The sequence below is a fragment of the Mauremys reevesii genome, linkage group 20 (assembly GCF_016161935.1).
Source record: "Mauremys reevesii isolate NIE-2019 linkage group 20, ASM1616193v1, whole genome shotgun sequence".
Taxonomy (NCBI): Eukaryota; Metazoa; Chordata; order Testudines; family Geoemydidae; genus Mauremys; species Mauremys reevesii.
The window spans coordinates 18693575-18712573 of NC_052642.1; the positions used below are offsets into that span (position 1 = coordinate 18693575).

General features: G+C 37.0%; 1 protein-coding gene and 1 long non-coding RNA gene across 15 annotated transcripts in view; one reads left to right on the forward strand and one right to left on the reverse strand.

The window, feature by feature from the left end:
• BCAS3 (BCAS3 microtubule associated cell migration factor) overlaps nt 1-18999 on the forward strand; it is a 486041-nt gene that overhangs the window by 71487 nt on the left and 395555 nt on the right. For all 11 annotated transcript variants that reach the window (XM_039507722.1, XM_039507724.1, XM_039507723.1 and 8 more), the window contains 2 exons: nt 4735-4842; nt 8912-8988. In XM_039507722.1, coding sequence (XP_039363656.1) covers nt 4735-4842; nt 8912-8988 — 185 coding nt within the window. The remainder of the gene's footprint in view (nt 1-4734; nt 4843-8911; nt 8989-18999) is intronic.
• LOC120387270 overlaps nt 1-18999 on the reverse strand; it is a 42141-nt gene that overhangs the window by 16621 nt on the left and 6521 nt on the right. For 3 of the 4 annotated variants that reach the window (XR_005590088.1, XR_005590087.1, XR_005590086.1), the window contains exon 2: nt 14222-14404. This is a non-coding gene — a long non-coding RNA (uncharacterized LOC120387270). Of the gene's footprint in view, nt 1-3290; nt 3399-14221; nt 14405-18999 lie in introns of those variants that run through there. The other variant, XR_005590089.1, reaches the window with a different exon arrangement.

An 18999-nucleotide genomic window follows, 5' to 3' on the forward strand; every position in this document is an offset into this window, starting at 1 on the left:
ATGATTTTTAATATAAATATACTTAGAATATTAGTATTTTCTCTATATTAGTAATAACAGAGTCCAGTAGTAAAAGGATGTGCTTGGAGTAAGTGGTATGGAAGGAGGAGATTAATATTCTTAAATATCTTTACCTCTATAGGCCTGGATTCAAGGTCTAGCTTAAGTGCTTAGTGAAAAAGAGTTGGTGGGGCTAGATTTTCAATAATTCCCAGAATCAGGGCCATATTTTCAGGAGAGCTCTGTACCTAGATGAAGTGGCCAGATTTTCAGAAGTGCTCAGTGGCCACAGAGGCCTTTTCTTTAGTAGGAAAAAAGGTGTGGTTTTGAGTTTGCCAACTCAGGTTAACTAATTCAAGACAAGGCAATTTGTAGCTTTCCCACAAATTAGCAAGTAAAGTTAAAAATTAGGCTCCCCTATAGTCTTTAACTCAACTTGTTATGGGAGAACTTAGTTGTTAACTGGTTGCTGAGCTCTTTTGAAAATTTAGCCCTGTAGCTTATTTCTGGTCCTCAGTGCATCTCATAAGAGGTGCACAGCTTCTTGTAGAATTAGATGCAAAATGGCCTAACAAAAGTTTCTAGATTCCTGGATTTCATTAAATTGTCTACTATTGTTGTAACATAAAATTATAAAGTTATCTGTAAATGTCAAGCTGAGTCTTAGAATGGTAGGAAAGTATGTGTAAATGTTAATGTTTTTATATATAAAATGTGGGTGTAATGTACAAAAACTTGCAGAATGCTTGCAACTCTCACTGACTTCAGTTGTTGTTGCTCCTGCTAAAAGATTCTGATGATTGGATCCAACATCTTCAGATTCTCATTGTTCTAAAATACTTGACATTTTCTGTATATTTTTTGGGGGGGTGGGGGGGTGTCAAAAGTCAATTGAAGATCATAGGAACAACTTGCCAGACCATGTGCAGCAGTGCAATAGGGGGCGAGAAGAAAGGTGTGGTTTGCAAGAAAGCTTTGAATCAAAGCCTGGTGAAATTCAATGTACTTTTGATCCAAGCCACATTCCTCTTGCAGCATTAGCCTTTCCTTTTAAACGTGATGTTGTTTGTTTTAGCCAAACTACTTGCTCATCTACATGAATATTGTTAAAATGATATTGTCATGACCAGCCAATGGGAAGGCATCATGTAAAAGAAGTAGAGAACAATCTGAAGTTGGTTTTTTACCCACAAAAGCTTATGCCCAAATAAATCTGTTAGTCTTTAAGGTGCCACCGGACTCCTCATTGTTTTTTTAGCTCACCATGTTGCCAGCCTGAGGGTCCAAGGGATATTAGAGATTGTGCTGTTTTAGTTCCAGACACTACATGAGATTTTACCCCTTCCTAAACACAGTTGTTGTTTCTGCTAAGCCTGTATTACCAGACTGTAGGCTTGGACCTTAGCAACAAATTATTTTGACTACTTTCCCTAGTGCCTTTAATGCTGAGAATCACACTCATGATGTTGTACAAATGCGAAGTTTAATTATCAAGATGACAGGGTCGGTGTGCACACGAATTGCACAGCAATAACAAGAAGTGGGAATTAATAGTCTGACTTTACCTAAATCAACCTTAATCACTTCTCTTCTGAAATAAGAGAGTTCCATGCACAGACTTGCACCAAAAATGGTTAAATTGGCTTTAGGAAGCAGATTTAGTTAAATCAGGGCAAGTTGGCAAATAGATCAGCATTTGCTTTTCAACATCCTCTAGTAGTAATGAACTGCTAATTGAAGGTGACTGATTGTTGTGTCCCGTCTTTTGGTCTTGTAAATGGTTGACACTGATGTACCCTCTCCTTTAATTATTAACATAGGTATGTGCCTGGAGCAAATGATTCTTTATGAAAGAATTTCTGTGGGAGTTAATTACGTGTTGTTGTTTTTTGAAAATGTTTGTGTACATGTTGGTTCTCAACAGTATATGCGTATTTTGCACACCATATTCTTGTTGGATTCTAGATAGGAAATGGTCCGTATTTGTGTCCCTAGTTCTCCAGAAAAATTCTTCAGCAGCCTAGGTCCGAAACACAAGCAAGTATTGTGTCAGGAATTGTGTAAAACGCTGTAAAATAAAGCAGATATACGCAAAAGGAAACACATTCTCTTTACCCATACTTAGTGTGTTTATTCAGCTGGCAATTTGTGCTGCTTCATATTCGTTGACCTAGAAATAGCCATCATTTTAATGCACTCTTGGAGGAAAAAAAGGTGTTATAGAGGAGAACTGCCACATCAAAGCTTCTCTCCAGCTTGTGAAATGGTATCCACCACTACCCTTCTCAACTCTATTGTAACACTCGGCACTTTTTTCTATCTACAGAAAGTTTGCCCTTTTATTACGAAATGGCTGTAGAGTTTTATTTATAGTAAAATGATAAAAGCAACACACACTATTTGAAAAGCTCAGTACTGTTTAAACAAAAGTCTACAATAAATGTGATGTGGGTTCTGCATGTCTATATAGCAGAAGTTGCCATGTGATTCAACTGTTGCCATATAGTATAATATGTATCCATTTAAGTAAGCGTTAGAGTGAAATCCTATGTAAATAGCTAGAACAAATTTAGAACTGCATACTTGTCAAGTGACCCATATTTGGTGGGTCAAATCCGCTGTTCCGAAGTCTGACTTTGGGATCTGTGAAATTAAACACTTGGCCGACTGTGGTTGTACAGAAAAGGTTCGTAGCTGTTGAGGCTATCATGGAATCAGTGTAATAATACCCTCTCCCTTTCCAAATACAGGAGGGTCACATTCATCCTTTTCCTTCCAAAAAGTCTTGGGACATATGTAGAATGTTGAAAGAGGACCCCATAATTATCCTCTTCTTATTACTGGACCTTTGGCAGGTTTAAATATGTCCCCAAATAATTTGGAAAAACTTATTTTGTCCCATGAGAATTAGATTTAAATTAGTTTGAAAGTGAATATTTTTTTTCTGCTGTTATTTCACTTATATAACATACTCTCTCCTCCGTTTCTTTAGCTTACCATATCGCAAAGAAGAGTTTGTTTTGTACAACCGAGGAAGGTTTCACTGTACTTTAAAAACAAGAACAAAAACCTAAAATATTTTATTTCTCTTAAAAATACCAATAACAACAGCATTTAATTTATGGATGAATCTTTTCTGGAAATTAGCAAATTTATGATATGCTGGGAAATGGACCTCAACATTATTCATAAACAGGTTATTTAGTTAAATTAAACTATATGCATCTATGCAAATCTTAAAAAAAATAAGATTTCAGATACAAAGATAGATTTTGTTGAAATCATTTAATCTTTGAACCAAAAATGGGATGCTGTTGCTTGGCCTTTTGGCTAAAATCCAGTATAATAAGGTGGTCCAGAGACATCTGCATGGAGCACATCACAGGACACCGTCAGTACTAGGATGAGTAAACAAGACCGCCAGTCAGGGAAATAACCCACTTGCTTCCCTGACGAACTAAGGGACACACCCCGCCCATGTACCTATTCCCTGCACCAATACTGACTTCGACTCAAAATACATTCTGTGGGTTTCATACCCAAGATCACTTATTCACTGACACTTTAAAAACTCCCATACCCCAATCTGGGTCTATGCTGGTTATGTGCTATGTATGTATCTTGTGAACCTTGTAACTGCTACTTGTAATCTCTCATAACTCAAGCCTGACCCCAGATGTACAGTACTTTCCTTCCTAACTTGTGTAAACTTGATTTTAAACATTAGCTTTAATAAATGTTTAATATCGTGTTCTCTACCTAGAGATCATATCTTGCATTTGCCATCTCTGGTGGGGACTTAATTGTGAGATCATGTTTTGACTTGTCTTGTCCTCCTTTCTGCATTTTCTAGTATGTTTGAAATGGGAGAAAAATCTTGCCTCCAAGTGGAGAGATTTATTTGTGCAGAGAAATAAGTTGTGATGTGTTGTACTCTGCTTTTAGTGATACCTCTTTTGTAGCTTGTTTTGTAGCTTATTACAGTAATATAAATAGCCTGTATTTTGTGTAACTTAATTTAAAACTTGTTTTTCGTTACACTGTAATTACAATGTAACTACACTGTGATTATGCTTTTTGAACTCTGTAATTATCACTGTTTATCATAACTAGTAAATTATTGAATTATTTATTATTGCCCATTTAGTTGCAAACTTGAAATGATAATAAGTTGGTGTTACCCATTTTTATACCTTTAACTAGAATATAACCTTGTCACCAGAAAGTTAACTACATGGGTCACTGACAGCAGATTGTACTGGATTGTGTAGAATTATAGGAAATGCCTTTCTTGGACACTGATATTTCAGATCCTTGAAATTCATTACTAGCCACACTATTGTAATAAAATCCAAAAGGGTTATAGGTAATGCTATAGGTAAGGTTTCTAATAACAATACAAAAGTCTGGAATGATTGAACAAAATATTCTGCAAACTGAACTTCCTCCCAAACCCAAGTCCTATTCCTTTCCATCTCACTTCATCTGTATAGCCACACCTCTTCATCCTATTCTTCCAGCTACTTTATCAACTTTATTTTACAAAAGCCCAGAGTGTTGAGCTTCATTTGAATAGCCTTTGCATACTTTTTACTAGATCGGGCCTGGAGGGGCTAAGAAGGGGGAACTGAAGGACAAATCATGAGTAGTTTGGTTTTAATATTTTTAAGACAATGGTTTAAAAATGTTTAGAAATATACAATATCTAAACTTCTTTTTCCTTGATCTTTTCAGCACAAGCCCACCTTACTGCTGTGTGGACCTTTACTCTTTGCGAACAGGAGAGATGGTCAAATCCATACAGTTCAAAACTCCTATTTATGATCTGCATTGCAACAAAAGGTAGAAACTTTCCTTCGCTCTCTTTGTATGGTAGCAAGGTTTTTTTGGTTCTTTGGGGGTTTTTTTGCTGCATAGAAAACTTTAGTAACAATCATAGTTTACATTTTATCCATTGACTGGCTTTAGGATTTTAAAATATCATGCAGGCATCTCAGTTCTGCCAAAAGTAGAGCTTGGGTTTTTCACTTTTCAAGGAATGTTTTGACTTAAAATAGGACAATACTTCTGTAGTGATGACCATCTGAAAACACTTTACAGATATGAACTGATTAAGCGTCACGATGCCTTAGTGTGTAGGAATGTCAAGTATCCCCATTTTCCTTTTTACGGATTGGGAATTTGGGGCACAGTGCTGTTAAATCAATTAACATCTGTAAGTCAGTGTCTGAGCTGGCAGAACCCTTGTGTCTTGATAGAATATATATAAAGACCTCATATGCATTCTGAGTTGTATAAATAATAATTCTACTCATTTATGCTAGAAGGTGAGAACTAGATATTCCAGTGTATTTTTTCTGGAATAACAACACTTTGAATACCTAAATCCTGAAAGAGGATGGCTTAGAAATATCTAAGCATCAGGTCTGGAAATACTGCGATTCTCTGGAACCACAGGTTCAGATCCTGTCAGGTTAACTCAGCTCACATATCTGAGGTGGATAAAACTGAATATCCGACACTGTGTTTTCAGTCAAAAGAGATACAAAGTCCAAGGTCTGTCTGTCCTCTGCATGAGGATAGAAATGATCCTTTGGCACTTCTAATAAGAATGTTTACTTTGATGGCTTTGACCAAAAATTTTTTTCCCATCCCCACTATTGGACTGCCTGCATGGATGGCTACTTCTCTCTACCTCATATTATTAGTTATTTATTAACAACACTTTTTTACAGCAAACTTCATCCTTATATCAGAAGGTACTTTATAGAGGAGGGAACAGTGTCATTCCCATGTTACAGATGGAGAAACTCGGGCCTAGAGAAATTGCTGCATTTCATTGGTGCTATAGGTATAGTTTGTGATGTACTCTTTGGGATCCTTCAAGATGGAAGGTGCTATAGAAATGTAAAATGTAATTTATTAAGAAATGCTCTAATTGAAAATATTTTGTACGGTGTTGATTTTAGCAGCATCATTTTAAACAGATTGACGAATGGGGTGTGGTGAAAAGTGAGAATTGAGAAAGTTAGAGATGAACAGGTGGCAATAGACAAATTTATTCTGGATATTGTGTAAAGAAATAAATGACAGGATTGAATAAGTGTCAGTTTTAAGGGGGGAGAGAGTAGTAAACTACATTGGGAAGAAGGAGATGATGATGAAATTAAAGGAATAAAAGGGTGAGGAGTCTAAAGACCGCTACAAATTTTGTTAAAACAGACAGTTCTCTACTATGGCACCATAGAGAATATCAGTGTCTAAATTAATCAAAGATGAATAGTTGAAGGAAATATTAGAATATAGAACAGTTGAACAAACAAATAATATTCATAACACAATAAAGTAATATAATTTGATGATATAGTAGAATTAAAGGACTAAATAGTATGTTAGTGTTAACTATCCACAATGAAATTCCGTATCAGTGGGACAGTATCAAATAACTGAGTTGAATTGAAGAAGTTAAACTAAGAATAGAAAAGAAAATTTTCACAAAATAGGTCACTGTTCCTTTAACAGTCTGTCAGAAAGAGTTCAGTATGTATCTGTGCAACTGTCTCTTTAAAAATTTAAAGTTCCCTTGTGGACAGTGTGATGATAGTAAATCTTTCCAGTCTAGTCTTTCTTTCTTTCTTTCTTTCTTTTTTTTCTTTTTTTTTTTTTTAGCAGAAGAAAAGTCCAATTGTAAAAACAGTCAAAAGGCAAAAACATCATTCAAAGTCTCCCAACTAAAAAAACTCTCTCCAGGTGCTAATGTTTTTTTCCCCTAAGTGGTGAAAATGGAATAGCTACTTCAAAGTTGTGGGGCTGTATCAAGGGTAGTTGTTTTTCTGGAACATATCAGATTCTATTATCATCCAAGAAAAGTTCACTATTTCAAATTGAAAATGCATGAAAAATGGCCAATTGAAGTCCTAATGGGGCATTAGCTATACTGTAGACTAATGCAGTGCAAAATTGAAGTTTTTAAAATAAAATTTGAATAGTGGAAGAGTAGAAAAGCATTCAGTATTTATATTTTTATATTCCAAAACCATCCACAATCTGTTAGACACTGTCCATAGAGGGGAAAACAGTCTCTGCCTCTAAGAGCAGAAGACAGGAAATATGAGACGGATCGGGGAGAATGTTGTGATCAAAACAAATACAATTTTTATATACATTACACTTTAAAAAACCAACCCTATTCTTGACTACCTTTCAGTCTGTCCATTATTAACTGGCTAATTTCTTAGAGACCTCCTGGAAGAAGTTACATAAAACCGATACACTTCCTTTTTGTTTTCCTTTCCTGTGATTTAAACAGTTGGAATTCATTTTGTTAAACTAAAAATAGTTGACAGTAAAAGCAGTTAGGTTTGGGATAAAAATTAGTATTCATTTCAGACAAGACAAGTTGTAAATTATTGAGGAAAAAAGAGGCTTTTATAACAGAAACACTCATGGACCCCTGAACTATAATTTTCCTTCATGACATCGCCTATGTAGATTCCTGCTGTAAACTGCATGTCCTGCCATTTGGCAACAGAACTCATTTCAAAGCACATGCTTTCCTGTTCCAGCATTGTAAATGTAGGGATATGAAAGCCCCCCACCCCCCCGAAAACCGTCCCAGAGTTCCTCTTTTTCTGCCATCCGAAGTGGATGCAGAGCCCATTCTTTCCCTTGCTTCTGGGTTTGTATTAGAATAGCTAGACTTCCTATCTGCTACAGTAGTTCTAGAGTCTTATGCATGGAGAAAGGATCCTAATCATCTGGAGCCAGGAGTTTCTTCTGAGTCTTTGCTGAAGAAGTCTTCAGACCTATCAGAGAATGAGTCTAACCCTAGCCAGGGAAGTCCTCAAGTCCATCAGGACAGAAGTTCTTAGGATCTTTTGCCTATGAGTAGAGCAGCTAGATCTTCTTCTCAAAAGGAGCCCCCCAAACTCTTAAAAGATCTCTTTGATCTCAGAAGAAGAGGCAGCATAGAGGCAAACAAGCACACTATAATCTGTGCTAATTCTCTGGAGCTAATAAAGGTTGATATGAAAGTGGTTTTGATTATGTCCCAGCACAGACAGCCACCTTGGATCATAGGGATCCAAAAATGATAGAGCCTAGCTAGATCCAGGCTACTGAGATCCTTTGTTGGATCATATGACTTTGAGGTTGGGCCTAAGGCACTTGGCTTAGCAGATCCAATTTTGTGGGTGGGTGGCTATCTACATACATCCTCCCCCCCAAAATATATGGTCCTTTGTTTTAAAGGCTCAAAAATGTAGGACAGTATTTCAGTGTATTGGTATTTGCATTGTAAAGAACTGAAATTGCCAAAGGTAACTGAACAATAGCTGTCCCCTTGAATTTTTTTTCATTGTCCTTGCATTTAGGATGCTGGTAATCACTGGAAGTGATTTATTACATAAAGCCTATTTCTCTGATCTTTAATTCCATGGTGCTGTGCTTCCATATGGGGGAAAAAAACACTGTTGGTATCTACTAACAGTAATATTTACTATTAGTAGTTTGACAGAGTTGCAATGAAATAAACAATATGATTATTTCCATGGTAAAAGACTTCCTTTTAGATTAGTCTGTGTGCTGATTGTGGATTTGATTATGATTTGAGACACTAAGGACACTGCAGGCTCCTTGCAATTCCATTTTTTCTTTTCTAATGGACCTTTTATTACAGGAGGTATATCATAGATGCTGCACTACTCTGCATGGTATTTGTATACTTCCTGAAAAGCAGGTTATGTGGTGGGGATGAGGCTGTCTTTAGCAACTGCCAGTTACTGGAGAACTGGCAGTTTATTGCTCAAGAATTTAAATTGATGGTCTTGAAACAATTACATTTTAAATATTGAATCTTAAACCAAGAGAATTAATGTTTCAAGTACACATGTTTTCATTTTTGTGTTTTTAGGATACTTGTTGTTGTCTTGCAAGAGAAAATTGCTGCCTTCGACAGCTGTACATTCACAAAAAAATTCTTCGTTACAAGTATGTATGATATTGGATTCAGTTTCTCTGCTCTGGTGAATAGTTGTAGTCCCATAAAACAGACTTGGAGTTGTCAACAGAATCAAATTGCAAGTCAGAAAACCACATTGCAATGAATGTTGATCCCTAAAGGCCTATTTTTCTCCCTCTAAAATGCTAAGTATCTGCAACTCTCAGTGACTTTGTTTAGAGTTGCAGGTGCTCCATCACCTCCAAGAATCAAGTCCCATTACTTCTGTGTATTTGTGTTGTTTTGCATATTTGTCATCACACCTAAACTCTCATTTGTAGTGAAAAGAACTTTTATTAACAATACTTCTATTATTAGTTTGTTAAATGCTGCTCTGATTACTCTTGGTGCTCTGTGTTTTCAGCTGTAGATTTTATGTTTAATCTACATTGGATTGAATGTGATAATTCCAGTGGTCTGTCAATTTTTTTGACTGTTCATTGTCTGTAGTCCCAGATCTGTTTTTCCATTATTATTAATATTTTTATTGTGGTAGCACCTAAAGGTTAACGAGGTCAGGACCACATTGTGCTAGGAATGGGCGTATCTGCACACAGCTGTTGCTACCTACTGAATTAGTAACTTAGACTGTTGGCTCAAGCTTGGAGAAGTTGTTTGCTACTGACATTTGTTTCCTGATATTGCTGGTGCCTTTTATGCCATTTTTAATTATAGTCCTTGATGGCTGATCCTAACTGATAAGGTACACCCCAGACACAGGGATGCTTCTGGAGAGAGATCTTCTGACACTGATATCTGTACTAGAGTAATTCATAGTGCAGTTGGAAAGACAGGATATTTCTCCTGATGTGGTTCCTGATTTGTCTGTGGAGGTTGCTAAAAATGGTACATGGTACACTTGGCCTGAAGACTGAGCATATCATGTATGTAACATTAAACCGTGTTTAGTCCCAGAAGTGTAATGTAATCTCTCCAAACTGTTGATGAAGAGTGCTTGTGTTTGTTCACTAGGATGGCCTCTTCAAATAATTGTTTACTGATGTTTCCAGCATCTGATTGGATCATAATTACACTACTGATGATGATGTTCTGTGTTTAAAAGGAATGCCTTAAAGGACTCTTGGAATTCAGATGGAAAAAATGCTTCCTTTTAAGTACTCATATAACAAAAAAAACTCACTTCTCTTTATTAAAATATATCCAGATATTAGAACTGTTTCTTATTACTTTGAGGAAAAGTACCATTATGCAGTAATATTAAAGTTGCCAATAGGTGTCAGTTTCTCCCTACACGATGGACATAACAGGTTCCTAGCATTCACTAAATAGAACTTCATGGAAACAGGCTTTGAATTAAGGCTTTTGTTGTTGTTCCTTTTTATACCTTATAGAATCAAGATACAGATTTAGCTTTATTTTGTGCAGCGTTCAAAAATTAAATCTTTCCACTAGGTATTTTGGTAATTTCCTCTTCATTTTTTAAAAAAAAATCAAGTTCTGATTATTCTCAAGAGAAAACAGGAATTGATGAAAATTTGTTTCCAAAAGTTAATTGACTGGTTGTATTAAACTACAGAAAAGTACTCCATGGTATTCAGCACAGGAATATCTCTATTCCTGATGTCGAAAAATAATGCAGCTGACAACAAAGACTGTTATGTAATATTAAACCAAAACACTGATTTATTGAAAAGTGCCTGAGAAAGTAAAGTTTGATTTTTGATATTGTTGTATGTGTAGGATGACTAGAGGTCCCAATTTTATAGGGACAGTCACAATTTTTGGGCCTTTCTCTTATATAGGCTCCTACTACCCCCAGCCCCCGTCTCGATTTTTCACATTTGCTGTCTGGTTACCCTATGTATGTGCCTACAGTATATACACACCTAATTACACGCTTACATTATGGTTTCTTTCTGTTGAACTTGAATTTTTAAATCCATGACACTATTTTTAATAAAAGGTAAGCTGGGATGGGGATTTTGGTTATCCATTTTAAACCTTACTGAATAAATAAGCTATTATACCTTGCTGCTCTGCTCAAAACGAGAAATGTGATTATCTAGATTATTTAGTGTAGCTTGTAGCTGTGTTGGTCCTAGGATGTTAGCGAGACAAAGTGGGTGAGGTAATATCTTTTGTTGGACCAACTTCTGCTTGTCTCTCTCACCAACCGAAGTTGGTCCAATAAAAGATATTACCTCACCCAAATTGTCTCTAATAACTGAATTACTCATTCATTAAGAATATGTGTGGTAGCAATTTGTCATATTTCAGCTTAAATTATGTTAAAAAACTATAAATTATTTGGAAATGGCAAATGTTCCTAAGCCATTGGATGCCCTAAACATTGCTTTAATTTTCACTGCATTTTCAATACTGGAGTAGCCAATCATGAAGACCGAGATAAAAATACAGCTTTTGTGAATGTTTACTGAGCTACTGGAAATAAAAATTTTTAAATCTCAGTGCAAAAAGGATTTTTTTCCAAATGGTAATTAGTTTATAATACTCCATACATTTTAGCTCTTAATGTGAGATTCATAACATTTTTCACATTCTCTGTTCTAGCTGAATGGACCTTTTTGGTGCTGTGCTATTTCTTTATATACCGCAAGTTGCACTGAGAACTCTGAAATGGGACTTAGAAGCTCTTTTCTCTTAATAGTGAATATGCTTATTACAGCAGATATAGTGCCTTGCCATGTTTTAAGGCCACAGAACAGTTTTAGTTATAATCTTCAGTTTTCACATGCACTCAAGTCCCAAAACATTTTTGGGGCTGACACTTTTGGCAGTTAGGTTCTAACTCCCTTTGAAATTCAGTTGACATTAGGTGTCATTTTTGTCTCTGAAAACCTACTCCTTGGTTTGTACCCAGAACTTTGTTTTTTAGAAAGTTTGATCAAAATCTTTTTAGCCATTTTTGAGTTTAGGAAAGGGAAGAGAAATGCTTTCCCCTTCAGAAAATATCTAAACCACACTGTTAAATAAAAGGCAGCAAAAAACATGGCTAAAATTTTGGAACTTGCTATGGAGAAAGTCCACAATGAGGACTAGCACCTTGGTTGGTTTTGGGGAGAAAATAAACATGTATTATTAGAAAATCACTAATGGGAATGCACAGTGGGTGTTTAAGAACATAATGAAGCCCTGCCTCCTTTTGAACATGACTGGACATTAATCAATGAAGGCTGAGTTAAGGATAACCTACTGCTAGGGTAATTTGGATGAGCGAGATTCACGTTGAAAAGCACACAGCATAATCATTTACCAAAAAGACAAGTATTTACCCCAAACGGGAAAAAAGTCTGCTTTAACATCAAGGACAGAAGTAAGTCATTGGTATGGGGGAAAATTTTTTAGTCATTTTAGGGTTTCCCTGCAGTTTCACCGTATACTATAATATTTTATACAGTCTACATTTTGATTTTAAAATAACATGTTTCTGACCCCAATTCTGAGCAGTGCCTTTTTGTGTCACTGGCCTCCCCACCCCACTGATATACCTCTACACTGTGGGCTGGTGGAACGAGGACAGTGTAGGGCTGCCTAGAGAATCGCTCTTTACTATGCAAACTCCTAGAAAAGAGATCCAGCTGTGTCCAGGCTCCTTTATGCTGAAGGAGAGGAGGTATAAAGGGGCTAGAACACAGACCCGAATCAGAACTATTCTCTGTCTGTCTGAAGTTGCTGCTGTCGTAATGTCAACCAATAAAAATTGCCTCCAGCTCAACAACAGCAGCTGCAAATGTGGGAAATCACCCACTGAAATGCTAAGCAGAAGCAAAATGCATTATCCTTTTTTTTTAATTGATTTTTTAAAAATTAAATGCAGAACATACCATAAAGATCATAGTGTCAGGAATTTAGAAGTTAAGGTTCTACAAGCTATGTTAATGCAGCTGTGTTGCATATATGTGGTATGCCTGTTCTTGTGGTTCAATATATAGCTTACTATATTGTTGTAATCAATGTCCCATAGAATAGTCAGGATCTGCAACACGGTCATGTTCATGCAGCTGTTGGAACATTAGTTTCTGCATTTCCTGACTTTTTTGGGAGGCTAACTGTGCCATTTTAACATTGCATTAATATAGGATTTAGTTAGATGAAAATGTAATGATTGAATTGAGTGGAAGAGAGACAACCCATTTTACTTTAGGCTTTCATAATAAATACTGATTTTACAGGTGCCCCCATCTCTGTGTGTCAGTTTAAGTTAGGTGTTTAAACTCACATGGAAAATATAGTGTGGATAATCATGGAAAGATAACTTGAACTTCCATATTCAGTATATACAATAATCTACACTGTGAGAGGTATTCCTGCTTCTACATCTGTTAGCTAAGTAAAGGCACACTCTCAATTTGCAAAGAATTCATGTCTGTAACTTTTCCTATGGCATTCCACTCTCCACTGTGCCTACATTTGCAGGCAAGTCAGCTTCATCAAGAGAAGGCCTGCATCATGGAAGGGGGAAAAAAAAAAAAAGAATGAATCCAAGGATGGCTGCATGTTCACTGTTTTTGGAGTATTTCCTTGTAGCCCAGCTCACTGAACTCATTTGGCACTTGCATTGAAAATTTGTTCTTTTTGCTAGGTGTGAATGCTGAGGTGCAGATTTTAGATCATTGGACTTGTACTCTGGTACAAATCAGTTTCGCTTCAGAGCCTTTCTCTTTGAATATTACATGCGACTGCAGGATGAAAAACTGGCATTCAGAATAACGTGCAAGCTTTTTTTGGTCTTTCTAATGAGTAAATGTGAAATAACTGTACTTCATTGATTTGTATGCCATCAGTGCTCCTGCGACTTCCCCTCCAAAAATGCTTACTTAGTTTAACATCGATGATTACAAACATGGCTTTATGGATGCTTTACTCTCAGTAAAGAACCTCCTCCCTCCCCCTGAAAAGAGATGAGCATAACATCATACATGTGGCATCATCTTTGCGTCCAGTAACTGGTGCCTGCTCAGTCTCTCTTGCCCTTCCACTCCTCATATTGATATATTCACAATCCATTATTCTCCAGAGATGAAGACAGTTATTGCAGCCATTATCTGGCACCACATTTCTATTGATGCTGTCCAGCTAGCCCCTTAAGAGGTAATTTTCCAAAGAGTTCAGCCAGTGTGCTTCATAGCCCATAAAAGCCAGGAAGATTTTTGTGTAACCGTGGGGCTAAAATTGTACAATATATACCTTTCTATCCCGTTAATAGAATAAACATGGAGAGTCAGCAATTGATATTCTAACCTGTGAATTTGTGGGTTGTATTTTTTGTTGTAGGTATTCATGTTCAAGAAACTGTGTATTGGTTTCAGCCTGCCAGAGGCCAGGTCACCTAGGCTTCTTTTGTGAATTTGGTAGAATTCCTCTTCACTGATGAGCAAATGGGGAGCAGCCTCTTTGCTAAAAAACAGGAATGTTAGATGTCTCCTGAAAGAATTAAACATTTAAAGGAGTTAAAACCAGTACTTTTTGGAAGAGTGACTCTTGTGCATTTCTTGCTTTCCTTTCACTTCTGAATCAAAATTGGCAGAGATTGCTACTTCTGATTGTCTGATCTGGTGGAATGGTATCGTGTATGGCACAAATCCAGATTGCAACAAACCACCTTATAATTTCCTTCTTCAGAATGCTCTACTCTTACTCTGTTTTCTTAGAACATCTAGAAATGCTTCCACCATATCACCTATTGACACATTGCTTAAGCATTGGTATGTAGACTCAACAAACAGTTTAAACCTGAGCATTATTAAAAATCTTTCTGTTGGTTGGCTACCTGTACTTATGGCAGCAGGAAAACTTTGGTCTGGGTTAAGAGATCTGAGTTTCAAGTGAGCAGAAAGTTCTAGGCTCAGAATTTATTTCTTGAGCATTAAAGAGCATTTACTTTTCCTGTGACAAGTCCACAGGATGTTAGTAGTAGTTCTTCTATTTTCACATCTATAAACAAGTATACAAGATAGCTTTGTCTCAACGATGTCTGCATTACATGAGAAATGCTAAAAAGCAATAGGGTGATTAAAGCTGGAGGATGGTTTACAAGAGATCTTATGCTGCATCTGGGAATCTGAGCTATCCTACCACCAAGATAATTATTCCACTTTTTTTTAGAAGGCCTGTAGGACGTGCTGCAAGAATTACAGAGACTTAATCTTCCATCAGCGTTAGTCCGTTTATAAGATAGCACAGTGAAGTATAGATACAGTTGGGAAAAAACTTGCATAAAGACAAAAGGACAGTTTGTAAATCCAGGTTTATTAGCTAAACTGACTGTTCTTGGCAAATTTAAAAGTAATGTATAAAAGACCAGGTGCTGTTATACTGCTATCCCAGACATTGGAATACAAAATATGAAACCTAAAAACAATAGCATCTTACTCACAGTGGCATGCTTATGAACTGCAACCAACAAAATTAAATTATACATCCCCTCAAATTGCCTAGAAAAAAAAAAGGGCATAACCAAGCTTTAAATCTGGTATAGTGTTCTGAAGGCTGCCAAATTTGTGCTCTGGTGAAGTAGCGTGTATAGCAAACGTTAAAAGCCAGGGTCCTCTGTGGTGAAAACTCTTTTGACACTTGTCCTGAAGAGCTCGACTCCCAGGACCAACAGCAAAATAATCTTAAGAGCTGTGATGGAATTCAAGGGAAGAGGAGATCTCTCTGTGAGTTGGGTAGTTCAAAATGACTACAATTCTGATCCTCCAGTGAGCTTGGCATTGGTGGACTCTGCGCCCCTGCAAGTTCGGGGGTCTGTCCACACAAAGGTCATTGTAGTATTGGCAAAAACAACGAGGAGTCCTTGTGGCACCTTAGAGACTAACAAATTGATTTGGGCATAAGCTTTCATGGGCTAAAACCCACTTCTAGTCTCTAAATTGCCACAAGGACTCCTTGTTGTTTTTGCTGATACAGACTAACACGGCTACCACTCTGAAATTGTAATATTGGTGTGTGTGTGAGAATAACACACACTGGCTGAGAATGGGAAAGAAGAGGGCATATCTAGCAGTGATGGATGTACTCCTTCGTCTTCTTTCTGGGCTTATATTTTGATAGTGATAGTTAGAAAGCCGTAGATGCTGAGCATGGTTTCACAGTGATGGGTGTCCTGCCTGCTTGCTCTTTTGCTTGACTGTACGGGTGATATTTAAACAGAAGGAAGTGTAAGAACAATAGATGATCTCAGTAAAGTATGTGACAGTATGAAAGTAATAACATTTATATAGGGCCTTTCATCTAGAAGGATCCCAAAGGAATTTCTAAACAATATTGCTTTATAAAAAATATAAACAAATAGATTTGGTTTGCCTGATGATGCTAAAAAAAACTCTAAACAAACAAGAAATATTAGATAAAACAACTTATATGATTTGTTTTCCTTGGAATAAACAATGCTCCTGCAACAACAGTATCATTATCTATTATTTACTTTCTCTCCCCTTCTACGCTCTCTGTTTACCTCAGTCTATTGTAATTTAGTCTTTTATCTGGCCAGTTTAGGTTGCACAGTTCTTTAAGAAAGGAATCTTGTAATTTTATATGACTGTGAAGTGCTACATATGCTGTAGGACGCTAGAAAAATTAATACATTGATATAAATAATATAGACTATATAAAGATGCTTAAATAACTGAAATGCAGTCACTTCTAGAGTGGATTATTGTAGCTAGCTATTTAATAGTGCACAGCAATGCTACTTAACAGCTTTTGGTGTTGGAAAAGGAGCATACCTTGTATAATTGCTACAAGACAAATATTTTCAGGTAATAGAATTGTTCGTTTTGGAATTTGGCCAGGGAATCCGGTTTAAAAGCCCTGTTCTTGAAAAAGTGCCTAGATATCTTTAATGCCCCCAAGAAACCAGAATACCTATATTCAGAAACCTATATTCCTGGTAGAAGAGTGCTCTCTAGCAAAATAGATACAAAGGGATGTACGCCACTTCCTAAATCACAAGCAAATTTTCTGCCACATGTAAATTATCCTCGGAGGTCTCCTGTGCACGTACTGACCAGTCTTGACCCTGGTTATCTTATCAGCTCTGACTTGATCTTAACCCAATGTCATATGGCAGTGTCAAGTCCAAACAAATGCAGTTCGATTCACAGTTTGGGATTAGAGACTGACTGTTGCTGTATAGGGAACCTTTTTAGTAGTACTAGTCATACTCCTATGTTGTATAAAGACTAAGACAAAGGGGTAGCCTGAAATGAAATTGTCCAGTGCCAGTATGAAATCCTCACTCTTATGAGGATATAAAGCATGGAACATCCATTAAAAGGAGGAAGAATGTCTGTTCTAATCATTATTTGAGGAGAATCCTTGCTATTAATAACAAAGGGGGAGGGAGAAAGAGGGAAGGGGGAAATCAGAGAGAACCTGGGAAAGGAAGGCAGTAAACGTTATGAGTAAGAGGAGATTTTTATAGTATGGTCACATAAAAAGGATTGGCGAGGGCAACTCACTGAAGAGGCTTTCATTGGAAACCAGAAACCAGGGCTAGAGGCGGAGACAAAAGACACAGACTGATAGATGTCATTACCAGACATTTTTAGAGACTATAAAATGGATGTAGATATGGAGTCTCTAGAGTATACTATAAAAGACAGAACATACCCAGGGTGTCTTGAGATAACCCTGTGGGCTCAGTTTGAAGGAAAACTATGATGTTGACATGGACAATTCCGTTCTTTTTCTCTTAAAGTTTTATTCTGTTGCACATAAATCTGAAACAGTTTTAACAGCATATCCACTTACATTGCATGTAGAAAGGAGACAGAAGGGCACATACCCTTTCTCTGTACATGGAGCCATACTTAATTGTCAAAGTGCCATTTGTTTTTTATAAAAAGTACTAACTAAAAATAAGTGGTTGTGGCCATTAGAAATGTCCGATCTTCTAAAGACAATTAAACTTGTGTTCCAATTTTTGTTTAAATCCAAAGGCTGCTGTGATAGAGCTCTATTCAGAACTCTTGGCTCAGTGATTTTGGTAAGAGTTTGGTATGAGTAGGAAGTTGCTGAAGAGGAAACAAAATAAGGTATTACAGGCTTAATTACTATAAGCCCTTGACCGTGAGGGAAAATTGGCATTGGAATATTGCCCCGCCAAATATGTACAAGAAATTTTCAATGCAGTGTTGTTCCTCTTGTTACCAAGATGTGCATGCTCAAAAGGAGTTAGGCTCCTAACACTTGTTGATTTCAAGAGGCAAAGTGGGTGAGATAATATCTTTTATTGGACCAACTTGTGTTGGTGAGAGAGACACTCCTTCTCCCTCTATTCCCTTTTCCCACTACCTATTATGGAAAAGTCCTGGACCTTAACAGAAAATGATCTCTGCTGTAGAATTAAGAAAGCAGGAATGGCCATACTGGGTCAGACTAAGGGTCCATCTAGCCTAGTTACCTGTCTTCTGACAGTGGCTGGCGCCAGGTGCGTCAGAGGGAATAAACAAAACAACAATTATCGAATGATCCATCAGCTGTTGTCCTGTCCCAGCGTCTGGCAATCAAAGGGTTAGGGACATCCGGAGCATGGGGTTGTGTCCCTGACCACCTTGGCTAATAGCCATTGATGGACCTATCCTCCATGAACTTATCTAATTATTTATTGAACCCAGTTATACTTTTGTCCTTCACAACATCCCTGGCAATGAGTTCCACAAGTTGACTGTGTGTTATGTGAAGAAGTACTTCTTTATGTTTGTTTTAAACTCGTTGCCTATTAATTTAATTGGGTAACCCTCTGGTTCTTGTGTTGTGTGAAAGGGTAAATAACACTTCTCTATTCACTTTTTACACAGCATTTGATTTTAGAATAATAGAAATTTAGGACTGGAGGGGACCTCAATAGATCATCTAGTACAGTCCCTTGCACTTCTTATAGACCACATTTTATAGACCTCTATCATATCTGCCCTTAGCCATCCTTTTTCTAAGCTGAAAAGTCCCAGTCTTTTTAATCTCTCCTGATATGGAAACTGTTCCATACCTCTAGTCATTTTTGTTGCTCTTCTCTG